Source organism: Vanellus vanellus (genome assembly GCF_965231255.1).
Source record: "Vanellus vanellus genome assembly, chromosome: 7".
Taxonomy (NCBI): Eukaryota; Metazoa; Chordata; class Aves; order Charadriiformes; family Charadriidae; genus Vanellus; species Vanellus vanellus.
This window is the reverse complement of record NC_138912.1, coordinates 16,793,971-16,821,870: the sequence shown is the minus strand read 5'-3', so window position 1 is coordinate 16,821,870 and position 27,900 is coordinate 16,793,971. Positions and strand designations below refer to the sequence as shown.

The 27,900-nt window shown below is 53.3% G+C and overlaps 1 protein-coding gene across 1 annotated transcript; it reads left to right on the top strand.

Annotated features, from left to right (window-relative positions):
• Positions 1–572: 572 nt before the first annotated feature.
• DNMBP (dynamin binding protein) lies at positions 573–27,783 on the top strand. Its single transcript, XM_082486236.1, has 16 exons — positions 573–723; positions 3,093–3,215; positions 3,762–5,690; positions 18,635–18,822; positions 19,435–19,534; positions 20,061–20,208; positions 20,719–20,736; positions 21,410–21,609; positions 23,074–23,204; positions 23,440–23,544; positions 23,752–23,880; positions 24,356–24,688; positions 25,152–25,334; positions 25,413–25,611; positions 25,709–26,163; positions 26,538–27,783. Exons 1-16 carry the CDS (start codon positions 579–581, stop codon positions 26,721–26,723), a joined length of 4,572 nt encoding a protein of 1,523 aa, XP_082342362.1. The 5' UTR covers positions 573–578; the 3' UTR covers positions 26,724–27,783.
• The last annotated feature ends 117 nt before the right edge of the window (positions 27,784–27,900 follow it).

Genomic DNA, 27,900 nt, shown 5'->3' with positions numbered 1-27,900 from the left:
GTGGGGTGAGGTCGCTTGGGCAGACTGTGCCTCTTCTCTCGCTGGGGAGAAGGGCGACGCCGCTCCAGCATGCAGTTCCTGGGGCCCCGAGTGGTGGTGTGGGGAGGGGGTTCCCTGTGCCCATCCCACCAGAACATGCGTGGTGGGATCATGCAAGTGAGTGGTGCTGTCGGCCCACCCAGCCCTGGCAGGCGCAGGGCCCTACCCTGCATGTCAGGGAAGTGCTGAGCTTCCTCCCCTCCTCTTGCTTCCTTCCCGACGGGAATTCACTTCCAGTTTTCTTGCTGCTTCTCCCCCCTTTGCAGTACAAACACATGTCTCCACAGAGATAGCCAGGGAGGCTGGACAAGGCAGGTTAGACCATTGCTGGAGACCTTTGGCTCCTGCAGCGTTCTTCACATGGTAAGGGGTTTCAGGGAGCTCAGGACAGGACCCCATCACACTATTCCTGTCTCTCGTGCTCTGGAAGGGTTTTACTTTCTGAGTGTATGTGTGATAATTGCAGGTGTTTCTGGCTGCTAACAAACTTCCCACTGTGTCTCAGCCTTAGGTACTGATCCACCCTCAGACCCTGCGCAATGGAGGCTGGCTCCGTGGTACGAGCAGTCTTTGATTTCTGTCCCAGCGTCTCTGAAGAGTTGCCCCTCTTTGTGGGAGATGTCATCGAGGTGCGGTCCGTGGTGGACGAGTTCTGGCTCCTTGGCAAGAAGGAAGGTGTCACAGGTAAGAGCTGGGAATGCCTGCACCTGGATCCATAGATGTGCCAGCTAAACGTCCACTCGGTGAGCACACCTTCCCTTGGCCAGCACTGTGCAGAACCAGATTTGATTCACTAAATCTTTCACGAGACTTTGCTTGGGACTGAGGGTGCAGGTCTGCTGCCAGCTTTGTCTCAACTCTTCAGACAGCTCGTTTGTTATTTTTTGAGAGAGGTTAGTGGAGGTTCAGTTCTCGAGGAGATGAGAGCTTCACAAAGCTAGTTGCCCTGTCCTCTGTGGTGAGACAGCCCATTTCCTGGCTAGTTTATGCACTGACCCGCTGTGGCAGTAGAAGAGGAGAGAGGAAACAGATGCACTGAGAGTGGAAATGCATCCACATCCAAGTGACCTTGTCAGGTCAAGTCAGTAGGAGACGCAGCGACAGAGTCCGTGTGTCGCTCCAAGCCCTCTGACTCAGCCCCACTTCCTCCTCTCTGCTTTAAAGCATTTTCCTACACAAGCTGCCATCAATATCTGGGTGCCTGAAGTAGTGTGCAAGTCTCAAACTTTTGGGGTGTGTGTGAGAAACTTCTGAAGCAGCAAAATGCTCCTAGTGAAACACTTAGAGTCTCTGTTTAAGTCCCTGTTTAAGCAGCTCTTTCTCATCTTAATACTGATGTTGAGAGGATGTTTGAGCTCTCAGGGAGATGAAAACCAGGCCACTTCAAAGCGTAAGCCTGACTGTCTTCGGCATGAGAGTGGGACTGGAGTTTCATCCCTGGCCGTGGAGATGAGGCTGCTATTGCAGCAGCAGTCTGGGCATTGCTAACAGCCACAAGCTGTCTCCTGGCTAAAACAAAGACGGACAGGAGCAAAGGTGGAGAGGAGGACTTCTCTCCTGTGCTCCATGTAGCTGATAAATGGTATTGAATGAATGCGTGTCTGATGCTGCTGCTGAAGTAGCTGGGAAGAAATTACTTCTGAAGAAATCACCAGTATCTACTTCACCACAGTTTTGTGGTCCAGCATAACTGATGTGCTTGTTCACAAGAAGGTGAAGCTATTAAGGAATAATAAACAGATGTGTGTCATAGCTCAAATATAAAGAAACATGCTGAAGTCAAACCAAATGGGTTTTAACGACCTTTAACTCAAAACCCACTTGCATTCCTGCTTTCCCCTGGAACAGCTGTTGTAGTTTTCAGCCCAGTTTTCTAAGCTAAAGTTGTAGGGAATTGAAAAAGTGCTTCTGAATAGAAACTGTGGAGGTGCTGCAGCCTACCAATAGTCATACTCAGTACTCTGTGGGGAATAATTAATGTAACGCCATGACTTCCTTTCTAACAGCATCATGTTGTTTCCATGTACAGAGCAGGAAACTAAGACATGGAAAAAGAGGTAGAGCTGGTTAAAACTGTGAAGTAAGCCACTGAGGCTAGCAGCCTGTGGGCTTCTGGTTGCACCTCAGGTTAATAACAGCAGATGCCAAACTGCCTAAACCCAATGCAAAGTGTCTAGGATGTGGTGTCTCCAATTTTTATTGGAGAATGTGGATGCCGTATTGGGTCTTCAAGAGCGAATGCTGGAAGTACTACTAGTCCATACTCCGTCATAACTCCCTGCCACAAATTCTAAAAGATAGGAGTGACATTTTTAGTGGCATTTGCAGTGGGCTCTACCTTGTCCTGTGCTCCCGGGACTGAAACTAGTAGCTGAGTGGTATCTTGTGGTGGCCCACAAGTTTGCATTGCCCTGTCTGGCTGTGGCCTGTTCAGAATAGCTGGGCATCCAGCAATGGGTGCCATGGTGAAATAGGCGCACAGCAGGGATGAAGTGGGAAAGGTCCCTGGAGCCTCAGCAGCGCTGAAGATGTGACAGCCTGTAGGTCACAGACATGGCCATCCATAGTGTGGTGGCCTGACTTCTGTGCTGAGGCCGTGCTGGGGCCAAGCCTTACAGAGTGAGGAGCACCAGGTGGATGTGCCCAGTCACAAGACACTGGTCTAGTGGTCTAGCACTACTGGATCTCTCAGTCCTCATCCTGGCTCTGAATTGGGAAGCAAGCAATGAATGCAGAGAAAACTTAGTATGACTGTTCCCAGAAACTCCATGCTGATGGCACAGTCCCAGTAATGAACACAGACTGTTGGTTGCCTGGAGTGAGCCAAGGGCACAAAGCTTTTTGTTCTTTGTTAGCTCTTAAGCATTTAAAACCTCAGGAATTCCTGACTCCCAAACTTGTTCCTCTTCCACCATGCTATTGAAGCAGCCTGGCTAGCTGGTTATTTTCCTTTAAGCAATCGATGAATAGATCCCAAAGTCTGGAAGGAGGGCGGAGGGAGTTGTGGTGGGCTACAGGAAAGACTCATCACTGACAACCGCTTCTCATTTTAGGGCAGTTTCCTAGCAGTTTTGTGGAACCTGTGGATATTCCCCTTTTGAAGCAGGGAGAAAAACTGTTTGTTTGTACCAGTGACTTCACATCTCAAGAGCCAGGGAGTTTGTCATTGCAAAGAGGTAATCTCCATTCCCTTCCTTTTCTTTGCATCTCATAGCCCTCACCTGTCCTTCCAGAAGCATGTCCTTGCACAGCATCCTGCCTAAGGTGGCAGGAGAGACAGGAAATTTCCTAATACCTCATGACATGGGTCATGTCAAATCCACCATGAATCTTTGGGCTTCTGCCACTCATACCAGTTTCTCGTGATCTATTATTACTCTTGAAACTCCAAATATTGGAGTCATATGATCACAGTAAAATTACAGCTGCCTTTTAACAGCCCTCCAATCCTCAAATCTTAGACTTGCATTTGGGAGAGAAATCAAAGCTTTGGTGCACCTTAGCAGCCAAAACTGTGTATCTTAGATATGTGCACGCATGAGGCTGCCAGTGCTTCATGCCTTACCTCCATTCTGTGCTCTTGTGCATCGCCAGCACGCACTGCACTCTGTGCAGATTGTCAGGCCTTACCCACAGCCAGGAAGGACACGGGGAGGCAGGAATAAGAAGTAGGAAGCAATCGTAAGGGCAGGTTTTGAACTGGCATGTCTCATTCCCTGCAGGAGACCTGGTGATCCTGGAGGGGTCCCTGGCTTCCAGCTGGCTCCAGGGCCGAAGCAGCTGGGGTTCCAAGGGTTTTTTTCCCTCATCATGTGTACGGGAGCTCTGCCTTTCAGTTCGGAGCCGTCAGCTGTCCCAGAGTGCTCTACTGGAGGTGCCTGCCTACTCACTGGGCCAAGCCCGAGCCCTGATGGACCTGTCTGCTCAGTTGGAGGAGGAATTGGACTTCAGGGAAGGGGATGTGATCAACATTGTTGGTGTCCCAGAGCCTGGCTGGTTCGAAGGCGAGCTCAGAGGCCGCAGGGGCATCTTCCCAGAGGGTTTTGTGGAACTGCTTACTCCTCTGCGAGCACCAGGAACCTCAGTGGATCCAGAGCCCACAGGGACTTGTGACACCAATGGGACAGTGGAGATGCCCCCCAAGGAGGAGGAGGAGCCAGGGACCACCTATGGTGTGGCCCTCTATCAGTTTCAAGCCCTGGAGTCAAAGGAACTGGATTTTGATGTGGGTGACAAGATTCGGATCATAGGCATTCTGGAGGATGGCTGGCTGGAGGGAGAGCTGAGGGGGAGACGTGGCATCTTTCCACACAGATTTGTGAGGCTGGAAGCTTCTGAGCCTTGCAGGGAAAAGGCAAGTGCTGGGGATCCCCAAGGTGGAGGCAGCTGTGGAGTCACCATTCATCCAGACCCAGAAAGCACCTGCTCTGAAGCTCTTCCTTTGCCAGGGGAAGATGGCAGGGAAAAGGAGGATCACTTGGCTGCACACCCTGGACCTGACACCGTTTTGTCTCACACAGCGGGCAGAACAGAGGGTCATCTTGGCACAGATTTGAAACAGCATCAGGCCTTTCCTGGCACAGGGCACCAAGGGCCACGTCCCAAAGGCAGAGCGGACTCCCTCCCCTTTGACCACACAAAGACAGTCAATGGCCTTCTCCCTGCTGCTCAGCTGCCTCCCCAACGGGGCAACAGGCCTGGTCAAGCAATTGAGCTGGAGCCTGAAGAAACCGTTTCAGCCTCCCCAGGAAACTCAGAGACTCACACCCTGCCTGAGCATGATGGAGACAGTGCCACTGTGCCCCCACACACTCCCTGTTCCCCCCCAGATCCTTGCAGGAGCCAGGCGATTTCTTCTCCTAACAGCTGGGCATTATCCGAGCCCCAGGAGAGCCAAAGCAGCACCCAGGACATGGACGATTGGGTGGACAGTCAGCAGGAGAAGCCCAAACCCTATTCCTTGGGAGGTGCCCAGGACACATGGGCTGGGAGCTGGGGGGAATGTTGCCCACCCACAGTGCAGGGGGACGGCTGCACAGACCTTGACTCCAAACTGACAGAGCAGCTGGCACAGTTTGAGAAGAGTCTGTCAAGTACTGGTGCTGAGCAGGACAAGGTCTCCCGCCACTTCTCTATCTTGGACTACAGCTCTGAGAGGGACATTGTCCGTGGGTCTCCTGAGTGTGCCTCCCACACCAGGCAGCCAGAGAGGAGGAAAGCCCTCAGGCCACCCCCTCCTCGGCCCAGCAGCCTTGCGACAACCCCTGTGCACACGCTGGGTGGCCAGGTGCCCAAAAGCAGGTCTCTGTCCTTCTCGGTCAAGCCCTCCCGGCCTGCACCCCGGCCTCCATCAAGCAACCAGCGGAAAATCATGGCCCCTGCACAGCTTCAGGCCAGCACCCAGGAGCAGCGGATGGAAGAGGGACGTGAGGATTTGACACGGGCAGGATCAGCTTCCCCCCACTCTATTCTGCTGATGAGGATCGGAGAGGTGGAACGAGACCTGGAGGCTTACAGCAAGACACGCACTGAGCTAAGCCTGATGCTGGAGGAGCAGCAGGATGAGCTGGTGAGAGCAGAGACCCTGGAAAACCTTGATTTCTGTGACTCCAACATCGAGACCCTCAGCATGGAGCTGCAGGAGCTGAGAGGTGAGTCTGCGGTGGCATGGGATGGGGGTCCTTCAGGGAGACAGCTCGCCCCTGCTGCGTACAGGCACTGTTGGTGCCAGTCTTTTATTTCCTTTAATTCCTGATTTTGGTCATTTTGTAAGTGTTGTTGCAGTACAAATCATCATGATTTTGCCTCAGAGAACCACAGTGTCATTCTCTGGACATCCCTTAGCCCTGGCCTTCCCCAACCTCTTTTCCTTCCAACTCTTCCATCTCTTCTTCCAGCCCCACTGTACATCCAGAGCCCTCATCTGATCCACTCCCGGTGTGTCCATGCTCTAAAGCAAAGACACAGCTGCTGCAGGTTCAACCTCCCTGCCTCGTGCCCTCTTAGCTGTAGGGGAGTGAGCAGCATCTTCAGAGTGGCTTTGCTGGTGGTGCTGCAGTTGAGATTTGAGTTGATGTCTGTGGCATGACTGCCCTCAACCTGTCAGGGCACTGGTTTTCCTGCGGTTTCTGCTCTGGTGGTGATACAGACCTTTGGGGACTTGTCACTCAAATCAGAGAGGATGCACAGAAGGGTGTTGAACCTGGCCTGGGAGTGGGGAGGGTTAGTCGGCAAAAAATACAGCCTTCCCCTGTGCTCCTGCTGCCCATGGAGTCCGGAATTCCAGGACAGGAAAACGATGCTGGACTGTCAGTAACAGCAACAAACAGCTTTAAATTGCAGCATGTCTGTAGCCAAAAAGAGGCTTTTGTCCTTACAGCCCAGAAAAATTACTCAGGGAAGAGAAATTTGCCCTGTCTATATCAGCACATTTGGGCTGTGGAACCCAAAGATAAGTATAAAGATCAGTGCTGTTAATTATGTTATACTTGATATTACAGTAGACAAAGTGGAAATATGGGACCACATACATCTCCCACAGTCCCTTCCCCAGCTTCTCCCAGGAGCTCTGACACTCCAGTTCTGTTATTGAAACCCACGATGTGCAGGAAATGTGGGCACTGCATGCGGGAGGTGGAGTGAAATGCCAACTCCTGCCTGGGGATTACTCACTCTGACTTCATTACTCACTCTGACTTCATTGCCTCCATCCTCCCACTGCTTAATCAGCGCTGGGGAGCCCAGGCACTTTGCTGCAGGATCGCGTCTGATGCAGAGCACATGGGAGTGAAGGCTGATATGGGTGCACCAGGGAAACGGGGTGACAAACAGCCTCCACGTCCGTGGCATGTAAGAGGGATGCTTGGAAGGAGGCTTAGAGAATTTGAAGCTAGATTAAATAATTTTAAGGTAGGAAGATGAAAATCTAGGCTGGATCAAGGGAAATTTTCTTACAGGATAGATATGGCTGGGAAATATCTCCTACTGTCCCAGTGCTTCCTGACAGAGGACGGGTCCTGCAGACCCTGTGTCCTGTCAATTACTGGAACGGAAGTTTGGGGCAGGATCTAACACACTATCCTGAAACATCCTACCTGTCAACTTACCTGTCAACCCCCTTAGTAGTCTTAGGGGATTTTTTACCACTTAGAGAAACCTGAGAATTTATAAGTAGTGGCTCTGGTCCTGTGATAAAGATGTGCCCTACCCAAGTTCTGTTGCATCCTTCCTTTCACATCTGAGTGTGTGCAGAGAGCATGTCTCAGGCTTGCTAGCCCAGCTTCAGTGCAGCAGGCAAGATCAGTAATGTAGTGTTGTGTTGGCTCAGCAAAACGTGTTTGCACCGTGCCTCAGGCGTGCTCTCTGCCTTGCCGCCATTAGGGGAGCATGGAGGCACACAGGAGGGAGAAAAGCTTTCCCTAAGCATTGACCAGCAACCAAAGCAGGGCTGGCATAGTCTTGGGGGAACCTAGCCCCTTGGTGTGTCCTTTGGGGAGCCAAAGGAAGAGCAGAAAGTATGTGGTTTTCTGAAATACGTGTTTGAAATCTGCAGGTTGCTTCTTTGCTGCGTCATATGTGTACACTGAGGGTTTCGCTGATCACCAGTCTTGGTCAGGATTACTGCTTGCCCTCCTGCAGTTGGAGTAGGAGGGTCCATTGGTTTTATTTTTGTCTTCTACCAGCTGGGAGCATTGGCTTGTGCATACCTTACAAGTGTTGCAAGAACCTGAGACGTGGATGACATCCATGGACTCTCCCACTTTCTGTCTAGGGCATGTTGTGGTCGTCTCTTGGTTTCTTATAGGAGCTCCTGCGTTTGGCATGGAAAACTGGAATATATTGTGCCTTGCAGTGAGAGGCGTTACTGGAGTACAAGTTTCTATAGCTTGCTGGAAACTTATATTGTGTGTTGGCACTGGACTCCGTAACCCAGATAGTCCCTTCAAGCCTGTTCCTATCAGCAGGGGGACCAGCGGTTTGCCCTGCAGCAGGGAGGGAATCAGGCAGCTGTGGCTGCATGGCACTGCATAGGCACTGCTCAGGGATGCTCTGTCACTCAGGGAGCTGCTCCTCTCCTGCTTTTCCCAGGACCTGTGGATGAGGGCTGAGAAAAGGATGCGCTCAGCATCACATTTGAGCCAGGGGAGCCTGAAGGCCTCAGTGTCCCCCAGTGAGGTGGGGAGCAGAGCCCAGCCTCTGCTAGACTACATCATTTAGCCTCCATGCAGAGCGTGAAGGCGGGGGGAAGGAGATCTGGTATCCCATCTCTGGTCTGTGGCTTCCCACAGTCTCACACACCGCCTGTTTCCCTTCCCCGAGGACGCTGGTCTTGGGGCAGGGCCTCCGCATGCTCCAGTGCCTTGCCTTTTCCCTGCGGACAGGCTTTGGCAAAGCCGTGGAGCCGGTTTGGGCGGTGAGCGCCTGCCCAGCCCCAGCCTCCCTGCTCGGGGCTGGTTACTGATTACTTTGGGCAGCAGGTGGAGGAGGCCAGGGCTGGCAGCGATTGGGCCGGCACCTCCTCGTACCCTTGCTGGCTGGTTTCAGGAAGCGATGCCTGTGTTTCGCTTGGGACGAGAGCGCTGGAGCTGAACGGAGAAGCGGCGTCAGCCTGGGCTTGGGCTCGGGGAGCAGGTAGCAAAGGGAGGCAGCACCTGCACCACAGCCTGGCAGGACTATGTGCACTTATCCCGGGACGAAACACGGCATGGAGGATCCGAGGCAGGAGCCTTGACTCCTCAGCTGGGAATACAAGGACTGCTGTGCCCTGCGGAGAGAGGACGTGGCTGGGGTGGCCGTGCTGCGTGGTGAGGCTCGCTGGAGTGACAGACCCAGGGTGAGCAGGCAGCACCCAGGCTGGCAGAGAGCAGACAGCGTCTCAGACAGTTACGGGAGAGGGGAAGGCATCTCCATGGACCGATGGAGCATGAATGGAGACTGTGGAGGTTTTGGGAAGGAAGCTATCAAGTACACAGACTGCAGGAGAGCAGATGGTGCTTGGGAAGGCAAAAGCCAGGATACAGAGGGTAGAAACTATAGAGTGTGTGAAAGGGAGGGTGTTCAATACAGAGACTGCAGTTCTGAGATAAGAGAAGGGCGGTACAGAGAGGACAGAGTACCTGGGCAGTATAGGGAGGGGGGAAGGCAGTATGGAGAGGATAGAGGCCCTGGAGACTATAGGGAGGGGGGAGGGTGGTATAAGGAGGACAGAGTTCGTAGGGACTACCGTGAGGATGAAAGACGTTATGGGGAAAAGGAAAGGCGGTATAGGCAGGAGAGGGACACTGGGGAGTATAGGGAGTGGAGAAGGCAGTATAGAGAGGGTGGAGGCAATCAAGTATATAGGGAAGGGGAAAAGTGGTATAGAGAAGATGGAGGCTCTGGGACATATAGACAGCAGGAAAGGCTCTATGTAGGTATCAGGGACCAAGAAGACGTTAAGCGGCACAGGCAGCCCAAAGGCCATAACATGGACCACAGCAGTCTGGACAGAGGTTGTGAAGCTCCTGCATTTGCAGTCAGGTCCTCAGGAGACAATGATGTGAGCCTGGGGTCAGGCACCTGCTACACACAGTCTAAGACGTGGGACGTGGACTACGACAGCCATGGGGAGCTGGAAGGAGCAACCCCAGGGCCCGGGATGCCAGCCAGGAGCAGCAGCGGAGCAGAGCGCTCGAGGGTACGCACGGGACGGCCAGACTGGAGCCAGGTCTGGGAGCTGGAGGCTGAGGAAGCAAACAGGGCGGGCTCCGTGCTGCAGCGAAACAGCTTCTACAGACGGACGGCTCCCAGTGCCCTGCGGCACTCGGGGTTTGTGCAGACCAGGAAGGAGAAGCGAGGTACGCAGGGAAATGCTGGGCAGTTGCTTTCGGTATGCCTTCACCCTGCCCTGGCACCAGGGCAGCCCTGTGACTCTGGCACAGGCGGGTGGCTGGCACAGCCAGGCTCTCTTGGGAAACCCTGGAGTCTGCTGAAATGGGCATCGTCATCATTACCTTTCTGTGCAGTGTGCAGTCACCTACATGTCCTGCAAGGGCTCTTGCCCTCATTTTGCAGAGGCCCGGGTGGGAGAGAAGCCTAGGTGGCACAGGTCCACGGCTCACTGTTGTCCTTTCAGTCACTTTTCCATCTGTGCCCCAAGTGTTTTGGGTACACCCTAAAATCTGTGGCCCTGCTTTGTCTGCTCTCTCAGGGCTCCAGGCAGGTTCCTCATGGGGGAAAGGATGAGGTGCTGGGGTTATTCCCACTGCCTGTTTTACTTTTATAACCATTGTGAACAGATTATGTGTGTAGAAACCAAATTCTGATCCTGCAAGAGGGTGAGTGTGGCAGCTGTTCACAGGCAGCACAAAGCAGCAAATAGGGGAAATTGTTGTAGCACTCAGATGGACACGGAGGGCAAGTACTTGTAGTTGTGTGATTACACATGGGCAGGACACCAGGGCATCTACACGCTGGGGGGGCTGTTGCAAGTGGGAACGGTACCTCCTGCATCGCCAACCCTCTGTATCACAGTAATCCCTTGCCCGTGCTACAGCAGTTGTGGGTCCTGGGTCCCCGAGCCATCTCCGGCTCTCCAGTCCTACCAACCAGCACCCTGGAGCTGGAGAGATACCAAAGTTGGAGGGGTCAGGCTGTCTTGGCATGGGCAGAATCGTCCCATTGACACCGTGGCTGGGACACAGTTGGCTGCAGACAGCTTTGTGGGGCTTGGCTCATTGTTGCAAGGATATTAGTGTGTGTTGGGGAGGTGGCAGCAAAGTTGTAGGGTCTGGGCAGAGGGAGTGAAAGAGCACCTCTTGGTGGACTGGCCTCCCCATTGGGCAGCCATGTGCCTGGAAACCTGTTTGCTTCTGCACCTTTTCTGCCAGCGTGTTTTGGGCACGTGTGTGAACTCTAAGAGGTGTTGAAACGCAGAGGAAAACAGCACCACAGTGCAGCAGCCAAAGCGGTGGCAGAGCTAGAGGCTGTGGCTGCCTGTCAGCTTAAACAGCATGAAATCTGTCCTCTGGAGGTATTTGATTAAGCGGGCTCTGCCAGCTGCATTTCTGCACTGTCTGCCTCCCTGGCAGGGTGGGACTTTGCTCAGCTGTGTCCCCAGGGCGAGGGAAGGGAGAGGCTTTGCAGTGCCAGGACGTCCAAAGGGCAGTGGGGGAGCCAGGAGGAACCGGGAGCAGAGTGGGGAGGGAAACGGTCCCACAAAGCCTTAGGAGGCTGGAGCAGTGCTGGCCTGGCCAGCTTTTGCAAGAGGAGGGGGAACAGAGTGCGATGCTGGGCGAGACCCTTTGCTCCTCTGATATTAAATGAGAGGCTGTGTACACCCACGCTTGCACTGGGAGGGGATGTTGGATTTCGTCCCTGCTGTGGCAGGCTCAGGGGCGCAGGAGTGGCTGTGGGACATGTGGGGCAGGGTGCCCTCGCCATCAGGGCCGGTGTCCCACAGCAGGAAAGGAGGGAGGAAGGCTCCAGGTGTTTTGAAACACTGGCCATCCTGTGGCCCGTTTCTGGGTGCAATTCCATGTTATGTTCCTCCTCCTGCCCTGCTGGGGCACAGTGCTGCACCAGCAACAGCCCTCCTTGGCATATATGCTTTGCTGCTGTAGCTGCCTCACTGTAAGACCTCGCCAGCTCCTCCCCGAAAGCCCTAGCAGTGCGCTTCCAGCAGACACCCTCCTGCTCAGCTGGTAGGAAAAAGTCAGCTCTGTTTTTCCCTCTGTGTGTACTCCAGGTGCTTTTTCTAATGCTGTCTACTTCTCTCCCTGGTTCCTCCTCCTGTCCACAGAGTAACAGAATGTAGGACTTGAAAGCCCCTGTAGAGATGACATGGCCTGATCTTTTCCATAAGCAGGGTTATTACATTTCTCACAGATTTCTCTGCAGTGCAGCCCACTGATGGCTACTTGGTTAGAGCATCTCTTCAGGGATGAGACTCAGATGTGTCTGCTTGCCCCATCAACAGAAGGAGAACCCGCTTGTCATAGCTTTGCTGCTTAGTCACCATCACTCTCAAAGGTTTTGCATGCTAATGTGTTGCATTTCAGCTTTGAACCCAAATCTTTTTCTACTAAATTAGAGCTTTTTAGTTGCTGGATTTTCTTCTCAGGCAGGTACTGTAATTAAGTAATTTTTCAGTCTTCAGTTTTTTGTAGTGAATAGTCTTAAAATACTCATGGCAAAGACTCACAGGAAGACCTTGCAGTGTTTATTCTTCTTGATGCTTGCTCATTTTTCAGTTCAGACTCTTTTAAGGACTTCAGGGCTGTGTGAGGCATTCTGGGTGGGTGTCAGCACTTGCTTGCACAGAGATTTACCTTGCTGCGCTCATGTGCCCTTGTCCAAGGACCCCAATCTGCCTCTGCAGCACCCGGAGAACTCCTGCTGAGTTTTGGCCAACCAAGCAGAAGCATTACTCCCTAGAATACATGTGGCTGCATTTCTTGTTCCCATTAATACATTAATGCATTTGTCTGCATTAAACCTGCTTGGTTTGAGTAATTCCATCTTATTCATGATACCTTGCGTTACTCAGTGACTCATATGCCTCATCTTTATTTGTGATCCTGTTGAATTGATGTTCAGTTGTCTACATGAGGGCAGTGATTTTCCATTTACTTTGAAAATATTATGTAGGATCAATCCCAAATACAGTCCCTAGAGAACCTGATTAGGAATGCCCACTTTACTGGATATTCTCCGCTGGCAGTAGGTTTTTGAGGTGCCAGTTAGCAAGATCTTATTTTTGCTTTTTAGATGGAAAGAAACAGAATATTTATTGTATAATTCTGCCTTCTTGCTGAACTTACCAAGAATTTTACAATCTCTTCTTTCCTGTGGGATTGTGTCATTGAAAGGGTTTATTTTGTCCTGGATGGAATTAAGTCTATTATAAAGTAGCATTTTATTTCCTCATGTAAAAAATGAAAACTGAATTCTCAATTCTACCATCCATGGATTTTTCTTGATATCTTTCTTTTCCCTTTTTTCTGTTCTTAAGAGTTCCTGGTGTGTCTGTTGTCTATTACCTGGTTTTCTGTATTCATTCATTTATTTATATTTGCTGTCTTTATTGAAGCACAGGCCCAGGACAGATTTTTCATCAATATTGTTCTCTTTCTCGATCATATAACCATGTTTTTTGGATTATCTATTTAAAACGTGCTTTTAAAGAACTCCCACCTTTCATTCTTTTTTCCATCAGTGTTTTTGCTCACAATCTCTTTGTTGATACTTTGTCTCAGCTTTGGAAAGTTAACTCTTTGCAGACCATCGTATTACTTCACTTATTTCTGTATCACTGCTTGGGACCATCCCATGTTCAGGCTAAATGTGGTGGGGCTGTGTTGGGATGATGGTTGTGATCTTAGCTGGCCTAGAGACTTTCCCACCAAGCAGGCTCTGTGCGAGACATCTTTGAGAAGTCAAGCCATTCCGGTGACCCTGGAGAAGTGTCCCCAGTCTGTTCCTGTTCAGCTCATTTTTGTTGTTTGTCTGGATTTATCTCCTGCTCTTTGGTCTCAGGACTCTGCCAAGGCAAGTGGCTGAATTCACTTCCGTAGACTGAAGTCTGCTTTCGCCATGGCATCTCTCTGCTGCACCCCCTGCTTCTTCTTAAGGAGCAATGAGACACTGAATATATCCAGTCTGTTGCTTTCGGAGCAGTGGATATATTCTGTTACAGGCTTATTACCAAGGTCCAGAGTGAGAGTTTTGACCCTGGCCAGATTCTGCTCCTGGCAGTGAGTTTAGCCTTTCCCTCAGATTAATTATTCCCTGCCCTAGTTTCATCCCTTCTCTTCTCATGGTAGGCAGTGACTCCTCCCCTCCTGGCGTCCACATACTTCGAATATTTGCAGCTGGTTTGTTTTGTCCTGAGTCACTGCTTGACTGCTGAGCTGTGAGCCTGGGGCTGGGCTCACCTCACGGGTGGCTGCAGCTCCCAAAGATTTGTGCTTACCGAGCCGGTGCAAGGTGTTGTCCTCAGCGCTGATGGGCAGCACGTCCCTCTTCAGATCACAGTAGCAGCCTAGGCGCCCTGCGAGGCTGCGCTGTGCCACGGGGGATGCTGGCAGGTGAGCCCCGACGAGGAGTTGTTGGGGGGGCAATGCAGCCCTTTGGGTGAGCCCCCCAGCCCGTGCATGATGGGCATGCATCCTGTTGGATCTGGTCTTCATGGGTCAACTCTGTGGGCAGGGAGAAAACCTCTAGTTGTGTGTGTGGTCCCGCTAGGAGGTTGAGTAATAAGAATTAGAAGTTTTCGTTAATTGGAAGAAAGTCAGTGAAAGTTGGATTTCTGAGACAAGCAGGATGAGCCATGTGATTGCAATATTAAATCGTGGCCTCCACAGGAAGGGCAGAGGTGGGAATGTGCTCCATCTTGACACTGCGCTGCCAGGGGCTGGGTTACAAGTCGGTGTTGAATCTCCCATGTGTCAGCGGGTGAACTAGCAAAGCTCAAAAGGAGGCTGTCGCAGACCATCAAGCCAATCCAGAGAGCCAAGGACTTGTCACAAATACGCCAAAGGGGATAGAGAAAACAAAAGTTGATAAAAGTTTTAATTTAGAGAGCATATTGCAGAGCTCGTGCAACTTACAAGAGAACAAATTTTGAGTCTTTGAAAATGGTGATTGAGAATATTGTTTTTGGAAATGTATTTCTGAATGCCCATTTGGCATCCGTGTCATGGGTAAACACTAATTTGTCACTGGATTGGAATTTGGTGGCTTCATTAAAAATACCAGTTGCATTCCTGCGGGCTAACGGAGCCCGTTCCAGCTGTGGTGTATGTCTTTTGCCTCCAAAGTTGATGGGCATGATGACTCAGATTGAAAGGTAACATTTAAATAGAAAATCTGTGAAGTAAAGTGGAGATTTGTTTAAAAAGCATTTACTAGATGACCAAAACCCACAGCTGTGAAATGGATAGGTTTAGTTAAATGCTTAATAAGCCTCGTTTGGCGAAAGCTGCTATTAGACATACAAGAATGTGTGACAAACAGGAAAAAAGATGGCAATCAACAGAGATGGTATGAAATACAAAAAGATTAGGGTTTTTAAGTGTGACAGAGACAAATGCTAAGCATTATGCATATTGATCAGATAGAAGAGCCAAATATTAAAAACAATTTCTGTATTTGAATTATTTGAACTGCAGTTGTTTGGAAAGAGGACGACTTTTGAGTTCATTGCTGAGGGAGGATGCTGGACTTGTGATAAACAGCAAGAGTCCTAAGAGACTTGGCTGCAGCATAGCCTGTTTTTTAAACGAATCTTGAAATATTCAGAAAGAGCAAGAAGGCCAGAGGAGAATTAATTTGTATGAGTTTTCAAAATAATGCAAATACTGATATGGTGTAAGTGGGTAGAACTGGTGGCGAGCATCGTGCCAGGTCAAGCAAGCTGAGCTGATGACTACTGTGAGCTTAAAACCCGTGTAAGGAAGGTTTTAATTTTCCTCCCACAGGCGGGGATTTGAGACTTGCAGAGGAAGAGTGTCATGGAGCTGGCAATCGCATGAGTGTCAATCGAATCCTCGCTGCAGGGTGCTCTCTGAAAGGGCCTGACCTAGATTTCCTTGCCTGGGGTTTGCGTGGTGGAGCGTGGGGAGCTGCTGCGTTCTCTGGTGGTGCTGGGCATGCCTGGCTCTGTTTTGGTGAGCTGAAGCCAGACACATCACGTGTCTGCAGTTTAGCTATGGCTACACCTGAGAGCACAGCAGGTTGTTCAGTGGTACAGTAGACTCCTGAGATATCCTGTCCAAAGCTTCATCTGGTGGTATTTTGCCAGGGGATAAATGCAAAATCCTAATCTTTGACCAAGGCAATTGTACTCCTTTCCATTTGTCTTCCCAAATGCTGCTGCATGGGTCATTTCTGGCCATTGTTCTGGCTGATCTTCATTTTTGAGATTCTTCCCAGTATCAGCTCACCCACCCACCTCCTCTGGGTTTCACACACCTGTTTGCATTGCAAATTAACACCTTCCTGCTTCTTCCAGGGTGCCTTCCCACTTGAGCAAAATAAATGCCATTCCTTACAAAAAATATATATCCTTCTTTAAAATAACTCATTTGTTGTTACTTTCATAACTCTTTGAGCTGTAGATACCTGCTGGCTGTATTATCTTGGTGTTTCTTTGTCCCTCCTGTACATTTTCCAGTCTCGTGTCCTGTTCAGACTCCAAGTGCTGTGTCTCGGGCAGGATATCCCTGTTGGGTGTTTGTAGAGGACCTTGCATGGCAGGGCCTGGTTTGCTGCTGGGGCTTTGCAGATGCTGTGGAAATGCAAACAGCAAATGTTAAACCCAGCGGCTGCTCCCAGGCCCTCCTTGTGGACTCCCGCTGTGTTTGATTTGATCATCATTTGGGACTTACCTCATGGGGAGCCAAGACAGCCATTGATTTAGCTGAAATCGTTTTTCCCTTAGGCAGGGTGGTTGTAATGGGGGTAATTCTAAGGATACTTGACAGTAGGAATCAGTGAAGCCTGCTCTTCCCAATAATTGCTTACTAAGTGTAGTGCTGGTTGTGCCGCTAAATCCTCCTCCACAGAGCTGGCCCTTTCGGCTTTGCCAGGCTCGATTTCAAGGCAGGGCAGCAGAGGCATCTGCTTAGAGAGACGGGTATCTTCCCTCTTGTGTCAAGGGCATCTTCTGAGGAGGGTTTCAGCTGGGTTTCCCATTTGCTGCAGTTGAGCGGGTGCCTGGGACTGATTTTTATGTTGCTCTTTCTTGCAAGAGGCACAGTGGTTCGTCCTCAGCCCAGGTAGCTGCAAGAAGTTGCTGTTTGACGCCAATGCTGCTGGTTTCTGTTTGTCGCTGCTCCTCTGCAAGGGGAAGGGCTGGCATGGTTTCAGCTAGTTATGGGTGTCTCATCTCAGCCGTGTTTCTTTTCTTTTCTGGGTTGTTTCAGCACCAAAACCCCCCAGCCTGGCAGAGCCGCGGGCAGGATGCTTAGGCTGAGGTAGCAGTTTCCCATCCCGGGTTTCATTGCTGCCACTGGCGACTGCCATCACCCGGCAGGGCAAGGCTGGGGACTGCCCAGCGCCTGGGCAGGGGCGGCTGGGGCACGGGGGTCTCCTGGGGCTGTGGATGGTGGGTGCCGGGGTACCAGGGTCAGCCCCAAGCCCTGCTGGGTGTCCCTGGGAGTTCCCCAGGCTGAGCCGCTGTTACCTGCGGAGAGGTCAGGGAGGTGTAGACCTGGAAGTGGCTGTCCTGCAAAAATATTTTTACAAATGCCTGAGCTGGGGCATGTCCGCAACTCTGATAAAACCCCATTGAGAGAGAGCATCCGGGGATCCCTGGGAGATGGCTGGAGCGGACGGGCCGTTGTCACATCAGCGATTGGCCTTAAACGGGGTACGACGTGAGGCGGGCTGGGGTGCTGCAAGGGGCTCGGGGGGCCGTGGGCCTCGGTTCTGCAAAGCAGCCATAAAACGGGGGAGACCTGAGTGTTTCTGGGCCAGACCCTGCCGCAGGAGGGGTGTCCCAGGGAGGTGCTGGAGAGGGGCTCTCCTGAATTTGGAGGGGGGGCGGGTAGTGTTGCTGTGGTTTTGGCCAGAGGGCACATGCTTTCAAAAGCAGGTAGGTGGGGTAGAAAGCGGCTGAGGCCCCGGCATCTACTGGGGGATAAAATGTCTCCATGAAAACCGGAGGGGGCTGGGCCAGCCTGGGAGCGGCAGGTGGGACAGAAAACCAGGAGGATAACCCGTTGCCCGGGGCAGGGGAAGAGGAGGGTGGCCAGCAGCCTGCTCGCCCCCCTCTCCGGGCCCCGGCCCCCGGGCCCTGCGGGCAGGGCATCCAGGCTGCCTGTGCCGAGCGCCCCGGCATCCTGAGGGGGTAGGGCCGGCAGGCTGCTGCGAGAGGGGGGACGACGAACGAAGCGGGTCCCTGGGCTGTGCTGAGGGTCTCCCCGCCCCGTGGCCGCCCGCCACAGCAGCGTGGCCGCCCACGGAGCTCATCCGGCCATCCCGGGCCTCCGGGTGCCCGCCTCCGGGTGCCCACCCCCGGCCGCCGCCGTCCGGGCCTGCCTTCCCGGCCCTGTGCGGCCTTCCCGGCGCTGCTGGCGCTGGTCCAGCTCCGGGCTTTGCCGCCGGCAGCCCCATTGTGGGTGCACGAGGCCTTTTCGGCCATTCAGATGGAAATGCCCCGGGGCTGGATAATGGAGACCCTGTTCGCAGCCTGAGGGGAGGGGGCGGCCGCCATTGCTGTGGCCGGGAAGACGGTGAGGAGGGGAGTGGGACTCTGCTCAGCCCCACGGAGTTTCCTGGAGTGGCACAGAGGGGGTCTGGACCCGGCTGGCATCAGGGGGGACAGTCTGGAGCAGGTTTGTGCTGCTCGGTGCCTGCTGCCCCGATGCCAGTGGCATTGCAGCGTTACTGGTGCTGGGAAGGCAGGCGGTAGGAGCAAACTGGGGCTCCCTGCTGTCCCGGGCCTGGGAGTGCTGGGGATGGCCTCTCTGGAAAGATCCTTGGATAGACAGTCTCACTCTTTAACAGTCGTGTTTGGCAGTCTCAGGTTGTGTGTGGCACGGTTCAGGTGCTGCTTGTCTGCTGTCCTTGCATCCTTGCTGGAGGATGCTGATCTTGCTTGTCTGTCTTGCAGAGATGACTCTCCTGTCCTCCCAGACACCATCCCTGGAGACATCCTCAGCTGCCACTGAGAGCCCAGAGCAAAGGATGCTAGAGAAGAGGTCCAAAGTTATTGAGGAACTGCTCCAGACAGAGCGGGACTATATCAGAGACCTGGAGATGTGCGTGGAGAGGATCATGGTGCCCCTGCAGCAGGCACAGGTAGGAGCCGGGAGGCAAGCTATAGTGCAGCACTGGTAGGATGGGGTGAGGATACTGAGTCCACTTTGTTCTCGGAGGTGGCCAAGCAGCAGCATGTGAGCTCACAGAGGAAATTCAGCTATGCTGAGGGGAGCAGGATGGTTCTCACTGCTTCCTACACTCATAGCAATAGCTTGTCTGTTTGGGCTCTTATCCTGCTGAGCTCTCATCATTGCTGAGAGCAAGAGACCTGGCAGCAAGTGTCACAGATTCATTTCCTGGGGCAGGAAATGTTCCTCTTCATTTGGCTTGTGGGTTAAATTCATTGTCAGGAAAAAGAAAATATGGGGTCTTGGCGTGGGGACAGAGTTGGTGGAAGGGAAGGGAGAACAGAGGCATGGATGAAATTGCTGGGAAAGAGGAGGACACTGTGGTAGAACACATAAGGAGTGAGAGTTTCAGTGCATTGGAGGACGAGGGAGTGAGTACAGAAATCACTGTGATGGCAGGAGGTCACACCAGGTGGCTGCTGTGAAGCTGAGGATTGATGGGTTGCAGAAGGGCAAGCGGGGGCTGTTGGGTCTGACTGGGACATGTTCCCCCATCCACAACATCTCTCTTTCCATTCCCCAGATGCAGAACATAGACTTTGAGGGTCTTTTTGGAAACATCCACATGGTAATTAGCTTCTCCAAGCAGCTGCTGTCCACCTTGGAGGCTTCAGATGCCATCGGTATGAATTCTGCGGTTAACTTTTCTCAGTAGGCTGGGATGGGCTTTGCTAGTGGTGTGGCAGGACGGTTGAATGGTGGGAGAGGATCGCTGGGGCTGGGCTTCCTCCCTGCTCATCCCTGTTGCTGCTCATCAATCCAGCAGCAAAGCCAAGGAGATCTGTGTTGCCCCATGGGTCACTATGTTGAGCAAACACGGTGCCTGTGGCCCCTTGCCCTGAAGTGAGCTCCACTCCTCACTCCTGTGCTGCCAGCTTTTCCCACTCAGGCTTTGGGCAGCCTGTCCCTTCAGTCTCTGTGTGGCTTCAGTGACCAGTGTCCCCACTTCGCACCCCTGGGAGACCTGGATCAATTGATCTCTCTGTGCTAGTGGGTGATGAAGAGGCATCCTGGGTGCTCTGGTAGCACTGTCTTCTCGAGCAGTATGGGAACAGGGACACTGGGCATCTCACCATGAGACACACCAGCATTCTTGGAGGCAGCTGGGGACCAGGAGACACTGAAGTCCTGCTTTGCTGCTGTCTGCAGGGCCAGTGTTCCTGACACAGCGGGCAGAGTTGGAGAGTGTCTACAGGGTGTATTGCCAGAACCATGATGAGGCCATCGCACTGCTGGAAACCTATGAGAAGGATGAGAAGATGCAGAAACTACTCCTGGACCTGCTGGATAGCCTCAGGTTGGAGCCTCTGGCTGTGGCAGCCACCAGGCTGGGGTAGAGAGGGTCAGTCTCCAACATCCCTGCCCCTCTGCCAGCAGTACAGATGGTGACTGGAGAGGGGCTGACTATGTAACTGCATAGTTGACCAGTCTCTGGGTTTAAATGGCCCCCTGCCCCAATGCACAAGTGCTGGGGACACCTGTAGGCCCCCTTAAGCTTTGAGCAGAAGCCACCAAGGTACAGAGAAGGGGGCATGTCCTGGATTGAGGGCTTCTGTTCTCCAAGCTCTGCCCCACCATGGCCGGTGAGGAAGGAGCTGCTTTGCGTGGCTTAGCAACTGCCAGAGCTCCAGTTTGTGGAGGTTAATGCCCTGGCAGTGCTGACTGCTGCTCTGGGGGGACAGGGCTGCCCACTGCCCTGGCAGCATCATTGTGGGATAGGGTGAAGGCACTGGCTGTGGGATTGCACACCTGCCACCCCATTAACCCATTGCTTTTCTTTGCTTTTTGGCACTCTCTGGGCCGGCAGGAGCCTATACAGTGAGTGGTAAGTGCATCCTTCCTGTTAGTCCCCACCTGTCTGTCTGTCTTGCCCTGGCTGCTCCCTTGTAACTAACCTCCTGCCACCAGCTGGGTGCATGTTGAGGGGCCCTAACAGTGCCTTGTGGAGGCATATCTGGGAGGAGTGGGGTGTCTGTGGCATGGTCACAGCAGAGGCAATGGGTGGGCTGCGCAGGCAGGCAGCACAGGTGATGAGGTGAGGGGAGGTCTTGGGCAGGAAACAGGTTTTGGGAGCTGTCAGCCCCAAGGAGCCAGGAGAGCCCTGCACTGACTGCGGTCCTGAGCACAATCAGTCTATCCTGCACTGGGGGACGGATCTGGGCAGTTGAGTGGTAGGACAGAGTCTGAAGCAGATGGCACTCTGGTAAGTGTGAGGCTGTGCCTGTGTGGGATTTCACAGTGGGTCTGGTGATGGAGAGGATCCTGGCTGGGACTGGTCACCTGGTGTGAGTGAGGTCTTGAAACCCGGGATTGATCTGAGAGCACATTGAGTTCAAGAGTGCACTGAGTTTGGAGATGAAGGTAGCATGACTTAGGGAGTACAGTGGATTTAGAGGCATTGGTGTCCTGGGTCTGGTGGGCATTGGTTTGAGGCGGCAGAATTTGTGTGGCAGAGCTGGATTGAAACCTGGTGTATCTCCTTTGTCCCGACTTCCCAGGGGCTGCACAAACTACATTAACCTGGGCTCCTTCCTCATCAAGCCAGTGCAAAGGGTGATGCGGTACCCACTGCTGCTGATGGAGCTGCTGAACACCACCCCTGAGGCTCACCCTGACAAGGCACCACTCACAGCTGCTGTCCTTGCAGTCAAAGAAATCAACGTCAACATCAACGAATACAAGCGCCGGAAGGACCTGGGTGAGTAGCTGGGGAGCAAGGGACTGGAGTGGGTGTGTTGAAGTTGGTGTCTGTCCTGAGCATTAACTGGCAAACACAGTCATGGAGGGAATCTGCCCCAAATAGACTATGCCCTCGCAGCAGGGCAGTAGAAGAGCTGCATTTAAAAATCTGAGCATGAGATACAATACATAAAGTAATGCAGTACAAATCTGACTTTAGCTATTTCTTGTGATACAGAGATAATGAAATGCATGCAGTTGCTGACCACGTGGCTATTAAATGAAAACAAAAATAATGATAAGACAGAAGAATATATACTTAAAGTTAAAAAATGCAGTTTTAAACAACACAAGTAGTGAATTAATCTGCTAGGGCAGTCTTTGTCTTACTGAGATTTGGAGACTAAGCTTGAAGGTATATCTGTAGACAGGACAGAATCGCAGAGGTGCTGGCTGCAAGAGCACTCTGGGATCTCCTGTCCAACCTCCTGCTTGGACCAGGACTGTCCCCAGCATTGGCTCTGATCAGCCATCGCTCTCTCCAGCCAATTCTCACTGACCCCCAAGGATGGAGATTTTACAGCCTCTCTGCTGTCCTGTGCCAGGGCTGCACCATCTTCACAGTGAAGCTGTCCTCCCTGATCCACCCTGAAGCTCCCAAGCAGCCCTCTGTGACCACTGCCCCTGGTTGTATTGACTGGCACTGCTAAGAGTTTGGCTCCATCACCATTGTAGCTGCCCTTCAAGTGGCTGCCGGCTGTGAACAAATCCCTCTCCACCTCCTCCCAGCCAGGCTGAGCCTGCCCAACTCCCCCAGCTCTCGCTGTGGGACCTGAGCTCTCCAGGTGTTTTTCTGAAATCCCTCTTGACCTGGGGGCACTGAAACTGGGCACAGTATCCAAGTGCAGCCTCTCTGGGACTGAATAGAGACAGATAATCCCCTTTGACCTGCCAGTCACCGTCCCTGTTTTGCCTTGGAAGCCCTGACTCATGCAAGTCTTACACTTTACTCTTATCACATAGCCTTATTGAAGCTGAGGTGACATAGGCCGCCTGTAATGATTGCTCATATTTGCTAAAGAAGCAATATAAATACCTACCTTCTATATGTCCAGTGATTATTATACACCATCTCCTACGTCATCTTATGCTAATGCTATTCATAATCCTATGGAAGAGTTTGAATGGTGGGTCTACAAACTGTAGGGCCTATTGAGAGCCAAGTAGGGAAATACAGATGGCACAGTGCTGGATTTCAAAATGATCTATGGTATGAGAGATTATATGGTCAGAGATACGATACGATACGATACGATACGATACGATACGATACGATACGATACGATACAATACGATACGAGGGGCACTTGGGACTGCAGAGGGTTAGGGAAGGGAAGAGCCAGCAAAGCAATTTTTGATGAGGCACTGTAAGACATGGGCATTGTGCTGACAAGGTTTCTGATTTCTACATCAATCTCTTTAGTGCTCAAGTACCGGAAAGGGGATGAGGATAGCCTCATGGAGAAGATCTCCAAGCTCAACATCCACTCTATCATCAAGAAATCCAACCGTGTGAGCAGCCACCTCAAGCATCTCACAGGCTTTGCGCCCCAGGTAATGTGCATCAGCTGACAGGTGCATTTACATCCTGTGGTGCTTGAGGAGGTGGTGGTATCTGCTGTCCCTCACACCCCTTCCCCTATGAGTAGCTCTGATCCAGGCCAGCAAGGCAGAATGAGCTTAGGATCTGAACCACCCATCTCTGCTGTCCAGCTTGTGGGCAGGAGGCTCCACGTCCTGCCCACTGGGAGGTGCTGCATTGCCTCCCTTGAGACGTTTTTTCCCGCAGCTGAAGGATGAAGCCTTTGAAGAGACAGAGAAAAATTTCCGGATGCAGGAGCGGCTGATCAAGTCCTTCATCCGGGACCTTTCCCTCTACCTGCAGCATGTCCGGGTGAGTCAGTCTGGGTGTGATGCCTAACCCATGGGGCTCGCCATGCACTTTCCGCCCTGTCTGCATGGTGTGTACCTGCAGTGCCTCTGGCCAGTGCTCCTGCCCGCAGCCCTGCTGGGGGTGGCCTCTGGGGGTATAGGCTGCCCTGGGACACCTCTTCTCCTGGGCAGCAAGTGTGGCTGTGCTGACTGTGTGTCCCTGGTGCAGGAGTCGGCCTGCATGAAGGCGCTGGCAGCAGTGAGCATGTGGGACCTGTGCACGGAGAAGGGCAGTGGGGACTTGGACCAGTTCCAGAAAGTGAATCGGCTCATCAGCGACCAGCTCTTCTCCAGCTTTGTGAGTGAGGCTGTCCTCTTGTGTGCTTGGGGCACCCCTCTAGGGCCCTCCCTGGGAGTTTGCTGCACATGGGCAGCCCCTGGGAGGCTGCAGGGAGGGTGACACAGCCTGGGAGAGGTGTGAGCACCCCTGTTCAGCTCTTCCTTCCTGAGAGCTTTGATGCCTGCTGATTTATGAGGTGTATTGAGCATGCCTGTTAGAGACACATTTTTTTCAGCCCTACCTGAGATGTTACAGCCCTCTGTGTGAGTGGTTCAGGGGCTTCCCATAGCATTGCCCATGCTGGCACATTTACGTAAGGTTATAGAGTAGTTCCTGTTGGAAGGGACGTCTGGAGCTCTGGTGGGTGCCAGTGGGAAGATGGACCCTATGCTGTCCTGGGGAAGTTGTGTGCTGGAGGGTGAGTTGCTGGTGTTCACCGCATGGTGTCAGAAAGCACCTCATCTCACTTGCTCCCTGCATCTCTACCTACCAGAAAGAGCGGACAGAGCGGCTGGTGAGCTCACCCCTGAACCAGCTGCTGAGCATGTTTGCTGGGCCCCACAAGCTGGTGCAGAAACGCTTTGACAAGCTCCTCGACTTCCACAACTGCACAGAGCGAGCGGAGAAACTGAAGGACAAGCGAACGCTGGAGGAGCTGCAGTCAGCCCGCAACAACTACGAGGCCCTCAATGCCCAGCTGCTGGATGAGCTGCCCAAGTTCCTGCGCTTCGCCAAGGAGCTGTTTGCCAGCTGCGTGCGGGGCTATGCCGAGGCGCACTGTGACTTTGTGCGCCTGGCCCTGGAGGAGCTGAGACCCCTGTTGTCGGTGAGTTCCCGGAGCACAGCTAGCTCTCTGGGCTCAGTGCAGCACTAATCTCCATGCTGGGCTTGTCCCCGAGCCTCTCTGGGACCCTTTCCCATTGCAGGTGCAGCTGCTGCTCCAGTTGCAGGCCCTAAGTGTCTTGGGGAGGGTTCCTGTAGGATGCTGTCAGGTTAGGGATTGTGGGATCATGATGCAATTTTCCGTAGAGATGGTGGAGGCAGTAGCTGCTCCTGGAGCAGTGGCAGGAGAGCATTTGCCTGGGAGAATCACAGGTCATGAGTTTGGGAACTACTCAAAGCTGGGTCCGGACAGGACTCAAAGCAGGACACTGAGCCTAATGCAAGTCACTGGCAGGGCTCAGAGCCCCACTTGGACTGGGAGCTGGCGTGGTTTCTGCTGTAGTTCTTGGCAACTTTTCCCAGTAGCTGTCACCTAACCATGACCCCCAACCCTGCTGTGGTTCCAGTTGCTGAAGGTGTCCGGCAAGGAGGGGAACCTCATTGCCATCTTCCAGGATGAGCACAGTCGAGTCCTTCAGCAGCTCCAGGCCTTCACCTTCTTCCCAGAGCCCCAGGCAGCTCCCAAGAAGCCTTTTGAAAGGAAGACCGTGGAGCGGCAGTCTGCCCGGCGACAGCCCCTTGTAGGCTTGGTGAGTTCCCTCTGCCCCATGTCAGGGCTTGTAGGGAAGCCCAAAACAACTGCTCACATGTGTCTTGTTCCTCTGCAGCCCAGCTACCTCCTGCAGTCAGATGACATCCGAGCTGCTCTCCTGGCCCGCTATCCCCCAGACAGTCTATTCCAGGCAGACCGCAATTTCAATGCTGCCCAAGACTTGGATGTCTCACTGCTGGAAGGAGACCTTGTGGGTGTCATCAAGAAGAAGGACCCCATGGGCAGCCAGAATCGCTGGCTTATAGACAATGGGGGTAGGTGGCTGCTCTCTGCCTTCAGCACCTGCTGTGACTGCCCTCCTCTGGTCCCCCTGGTCTCCAACCTGAGCTCCTTTCCTCTTTCTCTCTGCAGTGACCAAGGGCTTTGTGTACAGCTCCTTTCTGAAGCCCTACAACCCACGCCGCAGCCAGTCGGACGTCTCTGTGGGCAGCCACTCTTCCAATGAGTCAGAGCACAGCAGCTCCTCTCCCCACAGCAACACCACACTGACCTTCAGCCCCAGCGGGGCAGCTGTCACCTTCACTCAGAAATCCCTACAGGACTCTGCCTCCCCGGCAGACCTGTACCAGTCCCCACAGCCCTTCTCGGAGACAGACTCCCCCTCTCTGCCGCAGCTTGGCTCTGGTGACAGGACGACCCCGCTGGAGGGTGGTACAGTTCCGTCTCAGCGCCGCTACAGCCGCCCCGAGCTGGGCTGCAGCCCCGGCTCTCGCAACGGGCACCCCACCAAAGCACATCTCAGGCCCACACCCTCGGTGGAGGACAGAGACTCTGGGCTGGAGAGCAGCGAGTCAGAGGGCAACCAGGTGAGCCCTCAGCTGCCTCAGGGGGCTGGGGATGCCAAGGGATGACCCCCTCAACTGAGTGAGGGCTGAATCATCCTTCTCCCTGGCAGTGACCAGGGAGAAGCGGGGAGGTGGAGGCTGCTTTGTCCTAAATGGCTGAGGTTGTCCTAAATGGCACCTTTTCTTGCAGTGGCAGAGGTACAGAGGCAGAGAACTAGTCTGCAAATGGGGATGGATGGGCAGGTGGGGGCAACTCTGGCAGAGGCCAGGATGGGGATGGGGCTGTCACTGTTAGGGGAGGGAGCAAAAGTCCACACATCCTGTGCGATGCAACAGCAAGGCTGTGTGGCATGACCATCCAGCTGACATTCTCCCTCTGTCCCTCTGTCTGGCAGGTCTACTATGCTCTCTACACCTTCAAAGGCCGAAACAGCAACGAGCTGAGCGTGTCAGCTAACCAGAGACTCAGGATCCTGCAGTTTGAGGACACCATGGGCAATCGTGAGTGGTGGCTGGCCGAGGCACACGGGAAGCAGGGCTACGTGCCCTCCAGTTACATCCGGAAGACGGAGTACACGTGAGGCGGTGGGCAGGAGCCTGCACCCTGTGCCTTTTCCTGCCGGGACTGCCAGGGGCCTTGGGGAGGCCAGCCAGCCCTGCAGCCCCCACTGCTCACCCTGAGGCTGTCCTTCACAGCTGTGCAGTGCTTCTGGGCCCCACCATGCTGGCTGCCACCTCCCCTTCTGGGGAGGAAGAAGGGTGGGCTGGCAGGGCAGGCAAGAGCAGGCTGCTTGTGTGAGGGCAGGGGTGAATTGTCTTCACCCTGTGCTGTTTGAACCTCTCGTGTCAAGGCAGGAGCAGGGGAGCAAAGCGTGGGGCCATGACCTGGGAGGGAACAGCTTGGCAGAGGCTGAGAACCTGCTGTGGGTTTAAATTGTGGAAGGCTACTGCTGACTTTCCAGAGTTCATCTTTAGCCAAATAGTGTTAAAAGCAACCTGGGCCCTGTGAACATGCTCCCTGTGCTACAGCAACAGGAGCCTGGTCTCACCTGTCTGTGCAGGACCTCAGGGTGGGATGTCTACATGCTGCCTGGGGAAGTGGCTCTGAGGTTCGCTGGGAGTAGTTGAACTCCAGGGCTGGGATGGGCCCAGCCTCTGAAAACCCCCACAGCAGAGGCCTCAGCGGATGCTTTGTCCCTGTGCTTGATCTCTCAGGGGCTGGGGCCTCTCCAAGCTCTGCTGCTAGCAGCAGCTATTGGGTTCTTGTCTCCCAAGTGAGCCAGAGCTCCAAAACACCACCTTCCCTTGTCGGTGCAGTGTCTCCAGTGCCCAAGACCCATCTTTGTGCTGAAATGCCCGCCTGGCTGCTCTGGGCTGGGGCAGGGCAGAAGACAAAGCACAGGCTGTCCTCCAGCCTGGTTTTCTGGGGGAGCTCTGACCAGGACTGCCTCACCTGTGCTTTTCTGCGGGGCGCTGGAGACTGCTGATATTCTGGGAGGGCAAGGCCTTCTCTGGGAGGGATGTGGTGCCCTTTGCTGGGGTGGTGTGTCTTAACCGCTGCTGCTGTGCCCTGAAGGAGGGATTCTCCCTTCTCCTTGGGGTGATGTTTGTGTCCCCTGTACTGCTGCTCTGTAAATAAAGATTTGCCTTTGTGTATAGGAGGTGCCTGTGCAAGTGTTGGGAGAGCTGGGAGGAGTGCCCAGCCAGTGCTGGACTGGCGAGCAAAGCCACGGGCTTCATGCAGACCCTGCAGGGCCA

Excerpts from the sequence above, each read along its gene's own strand:
- DNMBP (XM_082486236.1), top strand. The coding sequence starts at position 579 with ATGGAGGCTGGCTCCGTGGTACGAGCAGTCTTTGATTTCTGTCCCAGC. Across the intron at positions 23,205-23,439 it reads TCACAGGCTTTGCGCCCCAG|CTGAAGGATGAAGCCTTTGA; the intron begins GTAATGTGCATC and ends TTTTTCCCGCAG. Across the intron at positions 23,881-24,355 it reads ACCAGCTCTTCTCCAGCTTT|AAAGAGCGGACAGAGCGGCT; the intron begins GTGAGTGAGGCT and ends TCTACCTACCAG.